The 15,546-nt window shown below is 45.5% G+C and overlaps 1 protein-coding gene across 1 annotated transcript in view; it reads left to right on the forward strand.

Moving 5' to 3' along the window:
* Window positions 1–15,546, forward strand: part of COL9A3 (collagen type IX alpha 3 chain) — a 31,755-nt gene that overhangs the window by 7,712 nt on the left and 8,497 nt on the right. The window contains exons 6-22 of the mRNA NM_205305.2: window positions 3,110–3,145; window positions 4,343–4,366; window positions 4,867–4,920; window positions 5,574–5,627; window positions 6,364–6,405; window positions 7,760–7,816; window positions 8,353–8,406; window positions 8,870–8,923; window positions 9,471–9,524; window positions 10,192–10,245; window positions 10,845–10,898; window positions 11,502–11,555; window positions 11,848–11,901; window positions 12,550–12,603; window positions 13,340–13,384; window positions 14,011–14,064; window positions 14,312–14,365. Coding sequence (NP_990636.1) covers window positions 3,110–3,145; window positions 4,343–4,366; window positions 4,867–4,920; window positions 5,574–5,627; window positions 6,364–6,405; window positions 7,760–7,816; window positions 8,353–8,406; window positions 8,870–8,923; window positions 9,471–9,524; window positions 10,192–10,245; window positions 10,845–10,898; window positions 11,502–11,555; window positions 11,848–11,901; window positions 12,550–12,603; window positions 13,340–13,384; window positions 14,011–14,064; window positions 14,312–14,365 — 852 coding nt within the window. The remainder of the gene's footprint in view (window positions 1–3,109; window positions 3,146–4,342; window positions 4,367–4,866; window positions 4,921–5,573; window positions 5,628–6,363; window positions 6,406–7,759; window positions 7,817–8,352; window positions 8,407–8,869; window positions 8,924–9,470; window positions 9,525–10,191; window positions 10,246–10,844; window positions 10,899–11,501; window positions 11,556–11,847; window positions 11,902–12,549; window positions 12,604–13,339; window positions 13,385–14,010; window positions 14,065–14,311; window positions 14,366–15,546) is intronic.

Raw genomic sequence — 15,546 nt, forward strand, 5'->3', positions numbered from 1 at the left:
GCTTAATTAAAACATTTATCAAAGCGAAGCTATTTGGGTCTTTATTTTCAGCCCGAGTTCCCAGTTCTGTTATGGATATAATTACATTAGCTGTTCAAACTTCTGCCTTTTGTTAATTCTGAGGCTGTCCATGTGGTTGGAATTATTAGCTGCTTTGGAATAGATTTCCCTAGTTGGTATAGAAAGGAAAAAAGGTTTTTCTTACTTCCTATGTATTACTCCTGAGGAACACCACAGAGAGAAATGGCTGCCTGTGAATGCTATAGGTATCCTTTAGGTCATTTGTAATGGGGCAAGAAAGATACGTAGGCCTCCATTATGACACTGGGAACAAAGTGTAGGTGAGCCATTCAGCACAGATTTTACCCAGCATGGCTATCCTCCTCCCTTCCATCACAAGTCATTATGGGTTGCATCCAGAGCTGCAGTGATGGTCCACAGTTCTCTTGAACTTGGGGCTGCAGTGATGGGCTCCACACAGATCGCAGCGTGTGGAGGGTAAAAAAAGAGAGTAGTGCTGCTGGTGGACTTCTCTAATGTGTTCAGTATTTCTCAATTTATGGTTTTTTTGCCCCAGAGACTCAACCAAAGTGCAAAACTCTGAGTTGTCTTAGTTAAAGCAATGAGTGGTAGAGCCATGAGTCTTTGATACACTCTTCCTCCTTTCCCATGTGCAAGGCAAAATTAGGTTGGCCTCTGGGAAAGTTGAACCCAAGCATCCTAATCACAGCTCTGAGCTTCTGTTCATCAGCACTGCACTAAAAATCTTGCATCCTGCGCTCTTCTTATGTCCAGCCTGTCTCCCCAGAGTTCCAGGGCTGCAAAACCTTGACAGCTCTCAGCCTGTGATGAGACTCCAGCACCTCTGGGAAACTGAGCTTTGATTTTTCAAACAGAAATATTATGGACCATGCAGAAAGCTGAGAAGTTCTGTGTCCCTGTTTCACATCCAGTGGTAACGTTTGCCTGTGCCTACTTTAGCATATGAAGTCTGAGTTAGAAGGGTAATGGAGCAGATAATTCCTGGGCACAAGAACTTCCCCTCCAACTATTTGGTAGGAGCACACAAACAGTGTTCTAGCACACAGAGTTACTGTAACTTTGTGTTCTGATTTGACATGATTTCCCCTGTTTCTTAACTCAGTCTGTCAGCATGGGGCAAACTTGGGGCATGTTGTCATTTATGGGAGTTTTTCGAGGTCAGTGATCTGTCTGGAAAATCACTATAATTGGACTAATAAAAGCCTGGAAAAAGAAAAGAAGCTCTAAGAGGAAAAAGAAAAGAAGCTCTATCACTCTTAAAGGGCAGCGTGGTTATCCTGACTTACTTTCTTTTGCACAAGTTTAAGCACACAGTCGGGTCCTATGGGAAGCACTGAAAGCAGCAGAGGTCCATCAACTGCTGTGGGATTGAATGCATGCATAGCACTATGCCTTGTTATGAATAGACATGTATTTCTGCACTGAAGTGCCTGAGAGTGAAGGTGTTTAGCAAATGGAAGTGGGCTCCTGGAAGGCTGTTTTTAGCTGTACATTATTTATTTATGAACTTATAATGCCATATTAATCAAGTATTTCCTGCTCTCAATAGTTGTATATTCACAAGGCATATGGCTTTAAAATGGAAAATTATGGTAAGATTGTTTTCAGTAGAGAAAGAACATTGTTATCAGGAGAATGAGTTGAGTCAGTGTTATTAAAGTAGAGGTGTAAATTAGAGGTTTTCATTTAGATTTAATGGAGTCACATCAGCTTGCTCAGGGACTTGGTGATCCATGACTGCACCAAAAATGTCCACCACCCCACACCCTCAATATTAGGGAGGGGAAAGGACCAGCACTTGGTACTCTGAGTACAATGCCAATGCAGAAGGGTCCTATCCAGCTTTGTATGTGTGTGGGAGCAGGTTAAGGGTGTAAATCAGTAGGTGCTGGGAATTCTGTGTTTTCTCCAAGGAGAGATCTCAGCTCATCCCATTGGCATTGGTGTATGAAGACTTCAGCCTAAAGAGAAAAGCAACCAGATGAAAACCCGAGTAACCTGCAGCAAGAAAAATGAATGAGCTGACAGCTGCAGCAGAGCTGATTTTGATTGGATTACAGTCCTTCCCTCACAAAGCTATTCTTAATGAGGCACTGGGGTCCTCAGTATCTTTCTCCTTAGACTTAGCAAGGGAAAACATTTCTAATCTCATTTGGTCTGCCCAACATTAAGAAAGGCTGCGGTCATCCTTGGGATCACAGTCAGCAGCCATTTGCTGCGATGCTTTCCTGGTCTGCCCGTCAGTCTTATCCCTGTGGCCCGAGGGATGGATGTGACTTATTTCCAGCTCAGGAAATCATTCCCCAAATGTTTGGTAGAGCATCCTGAGAACTTCTGGAGAGCAGGTTTAGTCAGTCCAGCTGCTGAGAGGCTGAGGAAGGCTTTGCAGTACAGCAAAAGGGTTGAGAGTAAGCTGGCTTAGTTTTAACTAAAGCTCATCTTTGGTTAAGCAAATTTTGTTTCAGCAATTTCAAGAATGATTCGAGTCTAAGACTTAAGCTTGACCACGGTTTGGTGATCTTAAGTGGAAGAATGCAAATGGGGAAAAGGAGATTGGGAACTGATTTGCCAAGGAAGCCAGTGAGAAGACAGAAGCTGCCCCATCAAAACCTTTGCCTGCAGGGAGATGTATGAAGTGATAACATACACCAGAACGAATCCAAATCATGTGAATGATTCCAGATAATTTCATTGCCGGATCTACATCATGAAAGTACTATGGATGAGAATATTTCAAATGAATGAAGTTACAGTTTGTGAATGTTTAGATATTCATAGCTAACAAATGGGGGAGGAATTTGTTGGGGCCAGTTCAGAGCTAAGCTCCCTACTATCTTAGCGTGTTGTTCAATCAAGTCATTTATAACAACAGGATCATCATTACCCATGGCTTTCTGTCCTTGTAGCAGTAAATTTGGCTGAGCATCCCCAGCTGTGTGCTGTTTCTATCAGGCACTGCTGGAGTTTCCAAGCAGAGTATTATCAAGCAGAGCAGACACTGATGTCTTACTGTATGGATCTCCCTGATTGACTTTCTAATTTGCACTCTGTTGTTTTACTCCTGTAGGGTGCATTGGGACCTGCTGGGCCACCTGGACCAGCTGTAAGTAACTCCCAGATCTGTGCGTGTAAGGGTGGTGTGTGGTTGTATGCCTGAGTCTGCCCTGAGCGGAGGGGGGAAGCCTTGTATCCCAGATCAAGAGATCTAAACCTGAATGAGTGAAAATATCATTTTAGGTGCTTAAGTATCTATGTTTGAGCTGTTCTGGTGATGTGGAGCCTGTTCTTAGTCTCGGAGATGTTATAAAGTCACCTAGCTTGGGATGAAGATAACATATCAAACCTTCCTTCTCTCAGATGATGTCTTTTGTAGTGCATAAGTAAATGAAATAGACTTTCATATATTAAGATATTTTGCTGCACAAACATCACTGGTCATTCAGTGCTCATTTTGAAATCCATATTGCTATGTTAAACATCTCATAATCTACTGACAAGTCGTATTTAGCTTTGATGTCTATATTGATGGAGTAGCAGAAGAGTCATGCTAAGTTCATAACGACCAGAACTGATGTCTCTGTAAAGAAAGCCCCCTTAAACCTTTTCCATCAAATCAAGAGGTAACTGTATATCCATGTTTAGCATCAAGCCTAAGGGTTTCTGAATACAGCTGCTGTTGCATCTAAAAAGACACTCAATTAATGCTAAACAAGCTAACACCCTTCCCCAGCAATTATCACTATCTCTGTTTCTTCATGAAGCTGAGCTCAACTGCACAGCTTGTTATGCTGATTCGAATGCCACGGGCAGATGTGAGCCCTTCCCACACGTGGCAGCACGACGTGCATAGGTGCTCATTTCATTGTGTGGCCACAACTAACTCAGTACCCCCACTTCCCTGAACCACACCTGGATCTCACATCGAAGGACAGCCGGTGGGTATCAGCTGAGATGAGGTCTCAGGAAGCAAACAAATGTTTGAAGATAGGGAAAGCAGATGAATAAATGAGAATGTTTTCTTCCTAAACGTCCCTGTCCCACTACCGCATCACCACCGTACGTGGCTTTATTTAGGGATGTCTCACAGGTAACAAGGGTGTAAAGGGAATGCAAATTATTAGAGGCAACAAAAGGATTCATTAGGACTCTAGCCGTGTTCTGATTGCAAATTACAGTAAGTGGGGGCAGGAGAGTGCTATGAAAACTGAATGGAAAATTAAAGTTAAGCAGCATTTTCTGAGGTGCTGCTCCTCTGCTGTTTGTTCATTTTTAAGTGATCTTTTTCAAATGTTGTTTCCAGGGTAAAGGACTACCAGGACCCCCAGTAAGTAATGAGATTCTTTTTCAAAAAGAGAGGTTTAAATTACTATATAAGGGACGGGGCCTTTTTTTATTCAGTCTGGATTCCTTTCTTGTGCTGGGCAGCAGGATATGGAGTCCTGCAGGTTGGCAGCTTTGTGGACCGTTTTTGTGTATCCTTACCCCAATGCAGATGGTCACTGCTGTTGATTCAAGGCAGAGCAGCCTTGTAATGGCTGAAAGTGGCCATTTCTGGAGCAGCAGCTTTTGTCCAGCAGGCTCTTGGGGCGCCTCAGAGCTGAGTCAGTGTGGGGCAGATGTTGGCAGTGTGTGGCACTGTGAATAGCATACTCCATGGGAAGGTGGGGCAAGAAGAAAGAAGTGCATTGGCAAACCAGTTGTCTGGGTGTGGGGCTGGGCTTCTCTGGGCTATTAGACAAATGACTACAGCCAGAATGTTTGCCCCTGGGATTTGGCAGCTACGTGGGGTCACCAAGGTGTAAAGCTTTTTTCTCTGTTCAACAGGGGCCTCCAGGACCCAGTGGACTTCCAGGTGGAAATGGATTTCGGGGTCCTCCTGTGAGTTTTTCCCACTTACCAAACATATCCCAACTACAGAAGAGTGAAGTTTGTTTCTGTTTTCTTACTCTGTGCTGGAAGCATGATGCACGAGGCACTGCAAGCTCTACAAGTGCCCGTTGGCAATGCTATCCCTTGTATCAACTTGTGTAGGGTCACCCTTGTCAACCAGTGCAGTGCTTTGGTGTGCAGATGCTTGCAGACAGATCTTTTACCAACAATGAGTAACAGCAAAAGAGCAGTCAGTGTCACAAGAAGAGACATCTGTCCCCACTGGCACGTGCTTTCAGCACCCTCAATAAGAAGCTGTTGAGCAGAAAGAGGCCGGTTGGAGGGAGCCCATTCTGTAGGAGCATACAATCATTTTGGATGTCCACAGCTCCACTGGAGATGTACAGAGCCAGTAGAAGCAGGGATGTAGGTACAGAACATGTTCTTTCTCCCACTCCCTATACTTGCACATGCATCTGTTATTCTCTTGATAGCACTAGAGTCCTCTGCAGACAGAAAGGTGCCATTTAGTCTAATTTGAGATATCTTGCCTCACATTCACAAATACGCAGTGGCATTTGGATGCTATCCTTCCTCTCTCTTCATGTTTTCATCTAAATGGCTAAGAAGATAAATTCTTTATATTTTTTTTCTCTTTTTAGGGGCCTTCTGGTCTGCCAGGATTCCCAGGGCCTCCTGGACCACCCGGACCTCCCGTAAGTTGAGAGTTGTGAATGAATGTGAGAAACTTCCCATGGGGAGTCTAGAATTTTCATCTTGCTGCCAGAACGTGTGTGTTTTATCTGCTGCAATTACCATGAGCACTCCCTCTCTGGGCTGAGTTTCAGCAACCTCTAAACACTGCACCCCGGGGAGAGCAGTGACTTCACTGGCTGCTCTTCAGTGTGTGGATCATCTCCTGCTTGTTTATTATTTGCTCTGCTTACTGTTTGCATGCATCTTGAAGGTAAAGTGTGTGCCAGAGACATTATCCCTGTCTGGGAGCCCCTACCACAGGCAGATTCCCACAGGAGACTGGATTGTTGGTGTGTGTTCTTGTTATGCCAGCGAGGGGTCTTGAAACAAGCAAGACTTAGCTTGGCTAAGTTTCTTTGGAAGGTCAGATAGGCCCCATGAGGGCCTTCCCCCAATCCCTAAAGAGGGCCAGATACAGCTGCTCTCCTGAAAGTGCTGCCTTCATGGCCTAAGGCTCGAGGACCTTTCCCAGGCTCATCTGTGCATCTCCAGTTTGAGTCTGCCATGCCCATTTTGAGGAGCAGTGCAGCTCATAACTAACACTCTAGGTTCAGGGGCTGTTTCACACCATGTGGCGAGGTATCTGCCCTGTGCTAATTCAGCTGAGCTGGGTTTGTAAGGTGCGTTTTCTGGAGGTAACGTTTCTTCCTTTTGGCTGCCTAGATATGCTTAAAGACCACTTTTTATGAATTTCAGGGTCTCGCAGGCATCATTCCCGAAGGCGGTGGGGACCTCCAGGTAGGTTTCTCTTGATGTAGCATGAGAATATTTTTGTTGACATACTTAGAGGAAGGTCAACGTGTGCCATTCAGACGTGCAGGCATAGGTCTAGCATGCTGCCATATTGCAGGAAGCATAAGTGTTGAATGAGTAGGTGTTTGCAAGACTGAAATGTTCTTGCAAGGAGGTAGATATGTTAGTGCTGATCTTTGCTTTCCAGCTTGCTTCCTAAATGCAGGTTTTGCATACGTTCTTCCTCCACAAAACAACTTTAGCATTTGGCAAGTGGCAACAGATTTTCATGCATCTGTTTCCAATCCTGCTTTGCAAGAGAAAAGGTTGTGCGTGTTGCACTGTTTATTTCTGTGGATGATGGCATGGAGCTCCTATGGGCATATGCTTTGTTTAGGCTTTCTTCTTTATGAGAACGCCTTGATTCCTTTCTTTCAAGGGAATGAAGGGAGCGTTACAGCCCACGAGCAATGCAAGTGGCATTTCCAGATTTCACAGCTGTTGTTGTGACAGCATCTCTGGTTTTCTAATTGGCGTGCCCCAAAAAGCTCCGAGTCACTTTAGACTACCTTATGGCAAGTCACATGGAAGTTAATAGGAAAGGATACTATTTCTGCAATTTTAATTTCAGTTACACCGTGGAATATACCAGAAAACTAAATTCTTGTCACGTAGATGTAGCCTGAAGTTTTATTAGAAGAAAAATTAAAATAAAAGCTGCAGAAGAAAACACTGTCCCTATCTACACAGTTCTTAGAGAAAGGCTTTTGGAACCCTCATTAAATTGCCATCCATGCTCTGATTCATTCCCAGTCAAGCTAGAGTCCCCACCAGGGGCTCAGCCAGCTCTGGACACCTGCAGGCACCAGCTTGTTGGTATTGGGGTTAATTTTCTATACATCCCCTTCTGATAAGCTTTAATGCTTGCCCTTGTTTTAGTTAGGCAAGGTGCCTCATGGAAATCAGTAGGGGTCAATGCATGCATAGAAATGTTCCTAATGATTTCTGAGGTATTTGTGCTGCTTTGCTGGGGATCTGTGGTCCTCCATTATTTCTGGGCTGTGGACGGCTGTCAGCCTTCTGAATTCTTCACAGTCCATGCAAGCATGCCCTAAGTGAAGCTGACCAAGCAGAAATCATTATTTTGTAGGTTGCTGTGGGCCTGAGAACCTGTTTCAGGACCCCTTTCCCATAGGGAAATGCCAGTGAACCTGTTATGGTATGAGTGAATTAGTGGATTTAGAGCCACAAGCCACGTGTGCTTCCAGACATGGCCGTTTCCCTTCCTTTAGTAATGAAACCCACTCCCATGGATGCACTGTGTGTATTCACTGACCCAGAGTGCTCCTGTTTCTTGCAGTGCCCAGCTCTGTGCCCACCAGGTCCTCCTGGTCCTCCAGGAATGCCAGGCTTCAAGGTAAGAAAAATGCCATCTGCAGAGACAAAGGTGTCTCCCACAACAGATGTGTCACTGTGAACTCTGGGCAGCTTTCTGTTTACTTGGTTGTGGTACCTAAATTCTAGGCTGCAGCCCTGAGGAAACCACACTCAGCAGTTAAACCTCTCTTTCTGTGCCCCCTACTCCACAGTTTGTGTGAATTCTGGAGAGCAGATGCACTCCAATAAGCCCCGTGATGCAGACATTAAAGGTGACTTAAACAAAAAGTGAGGCTAAAAATGCAGAAAATGGTTTTCAGGGTTCCCCATGCAACTCAAGTCTGGGTATTTCCTGAAACAAGGTCAGTTTTGACACAGTGATACCACGTAGGACTGACAGGAGCAGGGCAGGGCAAGCTGACCCCAGACCTGACCTGAATTTTCACAATTACATGTATAAATTACTTCCCTTGTTCTTTCCATTGTGTGGATTTAGGTCTCGAAGTTATCTGATAAAATTTAAGTTCTGTACCAAGACTGTGCTGGAAATGGGGTAATTTGAGCTCTTATTTCTAGGGACACACTGGTCACAAAGGAGAACCTGGTGAAATAGGCAAAGAAGGAGAGAAGGTAAACTTCAATCAAAGGGGTGGGGAGGGACGTTGGCATTTAAAAACACCACAGCAAATAGTTTTATCAAGAAGACGGGCAGCAAGGCAGTGAGCTGAACGGCAAAGGGAAGTCATGTCTGAAGTCTAATTGCTTCCGTTGCTCTGCGTGTATGTCTGTGTTCTACCAAGGAAATTCATCTCCCCAGCAATCATCACGTTAAGATCAGCTCCATAAGTTAACTGCTATTGTTTTGTATGCAGGGATGTCAGCTCAGGAAAGAGCCATGCGTTAATCACTCAGGTGAACTCCTGGCTGATGGAGTATTCTTGCATGTAGAAGAAACTGCAGATGATGTAGAAGCAAAAACTGCAGCAGAAATGTGGGTGGGAGGGAGCTAAGGAAGGAATAAGATGGGGAGGCGCTGGCTTTGGGGGCAGGCTCATGCTGCCTCTGCTCTTCTTAATTAATTTTTCTCTTCCAGGGCAGCCCTGGCCCTCCGGGTCCTCCAGGCATCCCTGGCAGCGTTGGCCTGCAGGTAACACCTTCTCTTCAGACTTTTTGCTTAGAAATTGAATGCTGCCATTGATCGCGTCACATTATACAGGCAGCTCTTGCCTCTGTATAAAAACACGTGAGAAAATTGATGCTGGTGGGGGGTGAAATTAAAAAGAAAAGTAAAATCATATTAGATTGACGGAGCTTTAGTTCAGGTCTTGGTTTTGGCAGCTCACCTTGGATGGAACATCCGATCCATAGCCACTGCCCTGGGACTCTGATAGAGCCCTGAAAGCTTTGCCCCTTTCTGATGCTGAGCGCTGGGAAGGATTGACAGCCTGGCAATTGGGCTGGAGAAAGCAAGCAATCTTGAAAGCTTGACCACATGGAGTATCTCCACAGTGTCACTTACTCTGAGGTCATCACTGAAGGGGAAGGGTCATTTCTGTGCAACAGGAGACTGAGCTTTCTGCCATTCCCTGGTGTTTCTTAAGGTTTTGTGTGTTGATGAATCTCCATGCCATTCTGTTTCATCATTTTGTGTTTTAACAGCGATAGGGTTTTAACTGATTTGTTTTCTTAATTAGGGCCCAAGAGGACTAAGAGGTCTCCCTGGTCCAATGGGTCCAGCTGGTGACAGAGTAAGGAAAAACCTTCTGATTTCTCTCCCTCCACCATTGATTTTTGCCATGTGAAGTCCGGATGGCAGGTGTCCATTTATCTCTAATGTAGACCATTGGGGAACCTGTAGAGATGCAGAGTGTAGCTTCTTTTCTGCACACCCACTGAACAAACAACTTTCCAAGGGCAGAATGAGTCTGCATAGCTGAGGGGTTGGCAGGATCAGGCCTGGTGTTGATTGAAACATTCAGACAGGGACAACGTGCTGCCTTTGCAGGCAAAGAACTGTTGATGAACAAAGATTTTCAGGATGTGGAGTCTCTTCGGTGAGAATGGGGTCAATACCTCATCATGGCTTTGGAAGTTCGCCAGTATCCCCTGACCACTGTCTCAGAGGCTGAATGGTTTTGAGTCTGATAAAATCACGCATTGATTTAGGAACGAGAGCAAGATATCGAGGCTGTGAACGATATCAGTGTGTTGCAAACATAATGGTGGGGAGATCCGGGGTAAAAACCTGCTTGTCCAGAAGGGGATCTTTTTGCAAGTCTGTATCACAAAGCAGTAAGAGAGATGAGGTAGATTTCCAGGGTTTTGTGTGTTTTCTGAGGCTGTGGGATGAGGTAGGGATATTGTTACTTACCCTCTGCCAACAGCAGCATTAGAACGATGTGTTTTTCTTTGCAGGGTGACATCGGTTTCAGAGGGCCGCCTGGAATCCCAGGACCTCCGGGGAGAGCTGTATGTGCTGCTTTGTGGCCTTCCTTCCACAGCCAAAGCCTAATGTTTATCCTTTCTGAGCAGAGCCCTCCACTGCCAACGAACAGGAAGGAGATATACCAACTCCAGCAGATTATTCCCACCCCCTTTTTCCCTCCAGTTAAAGCAGTGCCATTTCACCTGACCCAGATCTCACAGTGCCTTTCCCTCTGTTGTGCCTTATTCTGTAGACTTGCCTGTGGATAGACCCCTGTACCCTCCTTAGTGTGCCCAAATACAAGACCAGATCTGCATCTGCAGAATTACGGCCTCTCTGAGAGCATTTCCCATCAGTTTTTCTCCGGCACTGTTTCTGGTGAAAGAAAATGTTCCAGTAAATGAAGGGGACGGCTGTGTCTGCCCTGAGGGATTGCTTGCAAAGTCCTTGCTGCAATTCATCCGTGTGTCAGGAATTACAGAGTGTAACAGAAAGTACAGCCCAGCTCCTAGGGGAGTGTGTACACTCACGCCTCTGCTAATGCTGGCAAACAGCACAAGAAAACCTTCATCATTTACACTCTGGAAGCATTAGTCTTTGAGGGCGATGAAAATACTTAATGGCTTTTCCCCTTTTGTCTCAGGGAGACCAAGGAAACAAAGGACCTCAAGGATTCAGAGGGCCCAAAGGCGATACTGTAAGTGCAGTAAAACCTCCATCCGCTCCAGCATTGGATGTGACATTCAGAGCAGTCTGTCTGACAGCTTTATTATGGCTGGTCCCCCTTGGTTTGTTTTTTTTTTTTTAGCACTTTGCACTGTCTGTTTCTAAAGCACAGTAGAATTTGAGAACCTGTTTGTTGCTGGCTGAGGAGCTGTTGCAGGGAGATGGCAGTGGCAGGGGCTAACTGGCCATCCTGCCTTGGAGAAGGTTTTGCTCTTAGTGCTATATGTTTTCTGATGCTTTATCTAACTACGTCTATAAAAAGGGGATAATTGTTCTTATTGCATTCTTCTGAAGTACTGCAGGCACTGTGAGTAGCAATTAATGGTGGGGATCTGATCTTGTAACAGTCAGGAATTGTCTCAGGCACTGCAGCCAGCACTGGCTCGTGTTTCTGGTGCTTGCTAAAGGAAACACCATAACTATATGAAAAGGAAACACCATAACTATATGAACAAGACAAGAGTTGGTGCAAACTGAACTAAATGTCCCCGCAGAGTCTGAATATTGTCGTGGTTTACTGATCGTTCATAAGGGTTGTGTCCTGGATAACACAGGATTTATTGTTGATTTTTAGGGTAGACCCGGACCAAAAGGAAACCCAGGGGCTCGTGGGCTCATAGGAGAACCTGTAAGTCAATTAAGTAGGATGTAAGCCTTTCTGTCTCGCAGATGACATGATAAAACATGATAGGAGAAATCTTGCATCTTAAATTCTTTATCAAGCCTCTGCTCTGTGAATCTGCATAACCTTCAGTGTAATCTGGTGGGACCAGCCTTTGGTTGCACTGCTCTTCATGAAACATTTCCCGGTTTCCCAGTACAACTGGAGATCCCATTGCCCAAAGGTTCTTTGTTATAAATGTGTTTTGCCACCCCAGTGTCTGCCTTGTGACCTTAAGCTGCACTGTGTATGATTGCAGGGCATACCTGGCAAGGATGGACGGGATGGAGCTCCTGGACTCGATGGTGAGAAGGTTTGTAAAGTCCTATTTATGCACTGTGCAGGAAAGACTTCTGTTATTGTCCCATGGGTGTTGCAAAGCTTCTGGTTCTTGTCAAGGAAAAAGCACTGCTGGAAAGCTTTTGCTTTTAGATTTTTCCAGCAGTGTGACTAGCAAAGAGGAGTGAAGTTCCTTATATTAATTAATCCCAAGGAAATTCCCTAAAGAAGGAAGATGCACAATAAGGGCCATGCACGTATGATCTAAACTGTGCCCCTGTGCTCTGTGGTTCCTACTGGCTGACTCCAGGCCTTCAGAGATGCCTTTTCAGAGCTGCTGACGGAGACATCTGTTTATTTTAATTGCCTGTAGACAAAGTGCTGTCAGGTACTCATTGCCTGGTTTTCGCATAGTGATCCCACAGGACCAGTGTGCACCATGTGCTGCCAAGGAATGAAAGTAATTGGATTGTGAAGGCTGGGAGCTGCAAGGGAACTTTGGAAGCACCCAACAACCCTTGTGTCTGTTGGGCGCCCACCTCCTGTAGACACAACAGGCTCTTGGTCCTGCACACGTAGGGAGGGAGAAGACTGCAAATGCTTCTTAGGGAATGTGTCCCCTCCTTGTGTCAGACTATTTTCCAGTAGCAGAAGGTCTCTCCTAACCTCTCGATATCCACAGGGTGATGCAGCTCGGATGGGTGTTCCTGGAGAGAAGGGGCCAAACGGACTTCCCGTGAGTATGGCAGCACTGACCGCCCACCTCCGAGGCATAAAAGCAGCGTGGCTGGGAGAGAGGAGCTTCATTTTGTGCATTGTCTCACAAAGGGACCCATTTAATGCTAGAGAAAGTGCGATTTCCTCCCCATACAGACATGGAGCGATGGACAAGACAGGATGGAAAACATCTGGACTAGTACCAAATAGTAGCATAGTAAAGCCTTGGCTTCTGGCCATGTGGCCTACTTTAAAATCTAAATCAGAGAGGGGTTTTCTCTTTTCCATCCTAGTGATGAGCATCCCTTATGCAGGGAGGTAATATTTGGGATACAGCTGACCGTGATTCAGAAGTGTGCTGATCCCTGCCCTACCGGTATGCATTGGCAAAATGTTTTGTCTCCAGTCTTCCAACTATTTACATAGAGATAAAGCATTTCTTTCTTCCTGTCTTACAAAATATTTTCAGCACCCCAGGAGGGAGGTTTCCACTGTGCAAAACATTGCTGCTGTTGTGTTATTTGTGTATTTCTCTTTGCTCTAATTGTTGAGGAGTAGTGTGTGTAGAGCAGCTATTCCAGTGGACAAGAGGAAAATGGAAGGCATCATTTCCATGGTGAAAACTGCAGAAATGTTAATTCCTCCATTGCTTCAAGCAAACCACACTTCACGTGTGACAAATCAGACTAGAATAACGCATCTAATAGCTTGACTTCTTCTGACGCTGCTTTTTTTTTTCTTCCTTTCCTTTCCAGGGACTGCCTGGAAGAGCAGGGATTAAAGGCTCTAAAGGTGAACCAGTAAGTGAGTCAGTCTCTCTAATGATGGGCTCCGGTGGGAAAGCCATTAACCTGCGCAGCAAAAAGGTTCAGTGCCTGCAGGTGCACCCAGAGAGAGGGCTGACCCTCAGTGAGGGTGTCAGTGTTCCTGCCCAGGCTGTGTTTCTGCCACTGAGGAGGTATAGCAACAGAGGTGGCCCTGCTCTTTCTGAGGCAGCTGTTATATCTGGCTCACTGAACACGTACCAGGTGCATAGGAGTCTCACCAGTCATTTACTGAAGCTCAGAAGAGAAGTGTGCCCCTTTTTGTGAAGGTCCTGAGAGTGAGGTTCATCTTTGGAAAGAGAAGGACTGAGCGTTTCCTAGCAGTTTTATCCCATCTTTCCTTCTGGAGACTTTCCCCCACTACCTCAGGGGAAAAGCTTCCATGGAGCGTTAGAGTGGCACCTGCATTATGTCCCAGCACAGGGCGTATCGGTCCCCCATTCTTTAAGTGTCCTTTGGATTTCTATTCTTTGTCCTGAAACTGTACAAGCTTAAAGCTGTTCTTATTTTCTGACTCCATTTTTCAGCTTGCTTCTCTAAATAGGACAGAGATGGCTCTCTGAAACTGTTCCTTCATGGAGTGTTTGCTTTCTCCTCTGCAGGGCAGTCCTGGAGAGATGGGAGAGGCGGGTCCCTCTGGAGAGCCAGGTATCCCCGTACGTATCCCCACCATTTACATTTATTGTGAGCTCTGCTGAGGGTGCTTTAAACCAAACCGTGAAGCTGGAGCTGATGTGCTGCTTCCCTGCACAAGGAAAGCTTTCAGTAACAAGACAGACGGGCGGAGTGGCCCAGTAGATTGCAGTTACCTGGGATCCAAGAATATATTCAGGCTCTGCAGCGGGCTGGGGAGGGTGGATTTGCTGCTCCTGAGTGCCAGGGATGACTTTGGTGTTGTTTCAGGGTGATGTCGGTATTCCTGGTGATAGAGGTCTGCCGGGACCCAGAGGAGCAACTGTAAGTACAGTGCTGCTTGTGAACCAGATAGCAAAGGAGAGCTCAGGACATGCAATTAGTCTCTGCCTAAAACAAAAGCCTTTGCATTGCAGTCCTGAGTGACAGGAGCTTAATGTGTGCTGCAGAGCTGTAGACCTGCTGGGAATCTTGTGCCAGAAAGGCGCAGTGCTGCAGTGCTTGAAAAGACCCCAATGCTCACAACCATATGGTGCAAAACCACAGCGTTTCTCAGGTGGGAATCTGTTCTCACATCTCCTTGCCCATGCACAGTACTGCAGCAGTCTTATCTTGCTCTGTGGGTGTGAAACAAACCCAGGTACTGCTCCGTCAGTTCTCACTTTTGCTTTCTGTACTGACAGCTTCGTGAAACTTAGGGCTGAAGAGCACTGAGGTCCTTAGTGGTGCATAGGACACCATTTATTCTCTTATTCCCCACCCAGTGCTACCATTGGAGTTGAACCTCTCCTTCCAGTGGTTGTCACATACTTTCTTGTTTTCTTTTTTATCCATTAATCTCATTTTGAAATCCAGAAGCCTGCAGCAAGTCTGACATGATTTCTGCTATGTGTCACTTGGAAGGCACTGAGCAGGATAATAATCTATTGTTTGCATGCAGTTGCTCTTTAGGTGCCCGAAGAGAGGGAAATCAGCCTTAGAAATACTCATAATATTTGCTTTTATGTCTGTAATTTTTCACTGAAATTGCCAATACCACAAAAGGTATTGTGTTGTTACAGCTGAAGAACGAGGGCAGTTCAGCCCATCACATTGCTGCAGACTTATGGCATGGATGCAATAGAAGTTGAACCCGTGCTTATTTTTAATGTTGGTTTCTAATTTCTGACCCGTGTTATTGGAGTTCTAACCTACACAAAGTGTCCTTCAGCCTGGCCTATTTCAGGACAGAGAACAGATCGTGTGCTTCCATCTTTTGCTGTCACCAGTCTGTGCCATTCATCAGTATGATGTGTTCTTAACCGCAGATATATACAAATAAGCGTTTTTTATTAATAGTGACAGCATTAACAAGTGTCAGTGCAAACACAAACAAGCACCACTCTGATGGCTGTTCAGCAGCAGTGCCTCTCTGGGAAAAGCGTTCTGCAGCATGAAACTGCATGTGTTCCCTGTTAGATGGAGCCATTTAATGACACAGGTGAATTACCTGAGCCTGAATCATC

The sequence above is a fragment of the Gallus gallus genome, chromosome 20 (genome assembly GCF_016699485.2).
Source record: "Gallus gallus isolate bGalGal1 chromosome 20, bGalGal1.mat.broiler.GRCg7b, whole genome shotgun sequence".
Classification (NCBI taxonomy): Eukaryota; Metazoa; Chordata; class Aves; order Galliformes; family Phasianidae; genus Gallus; species Gallus gallus.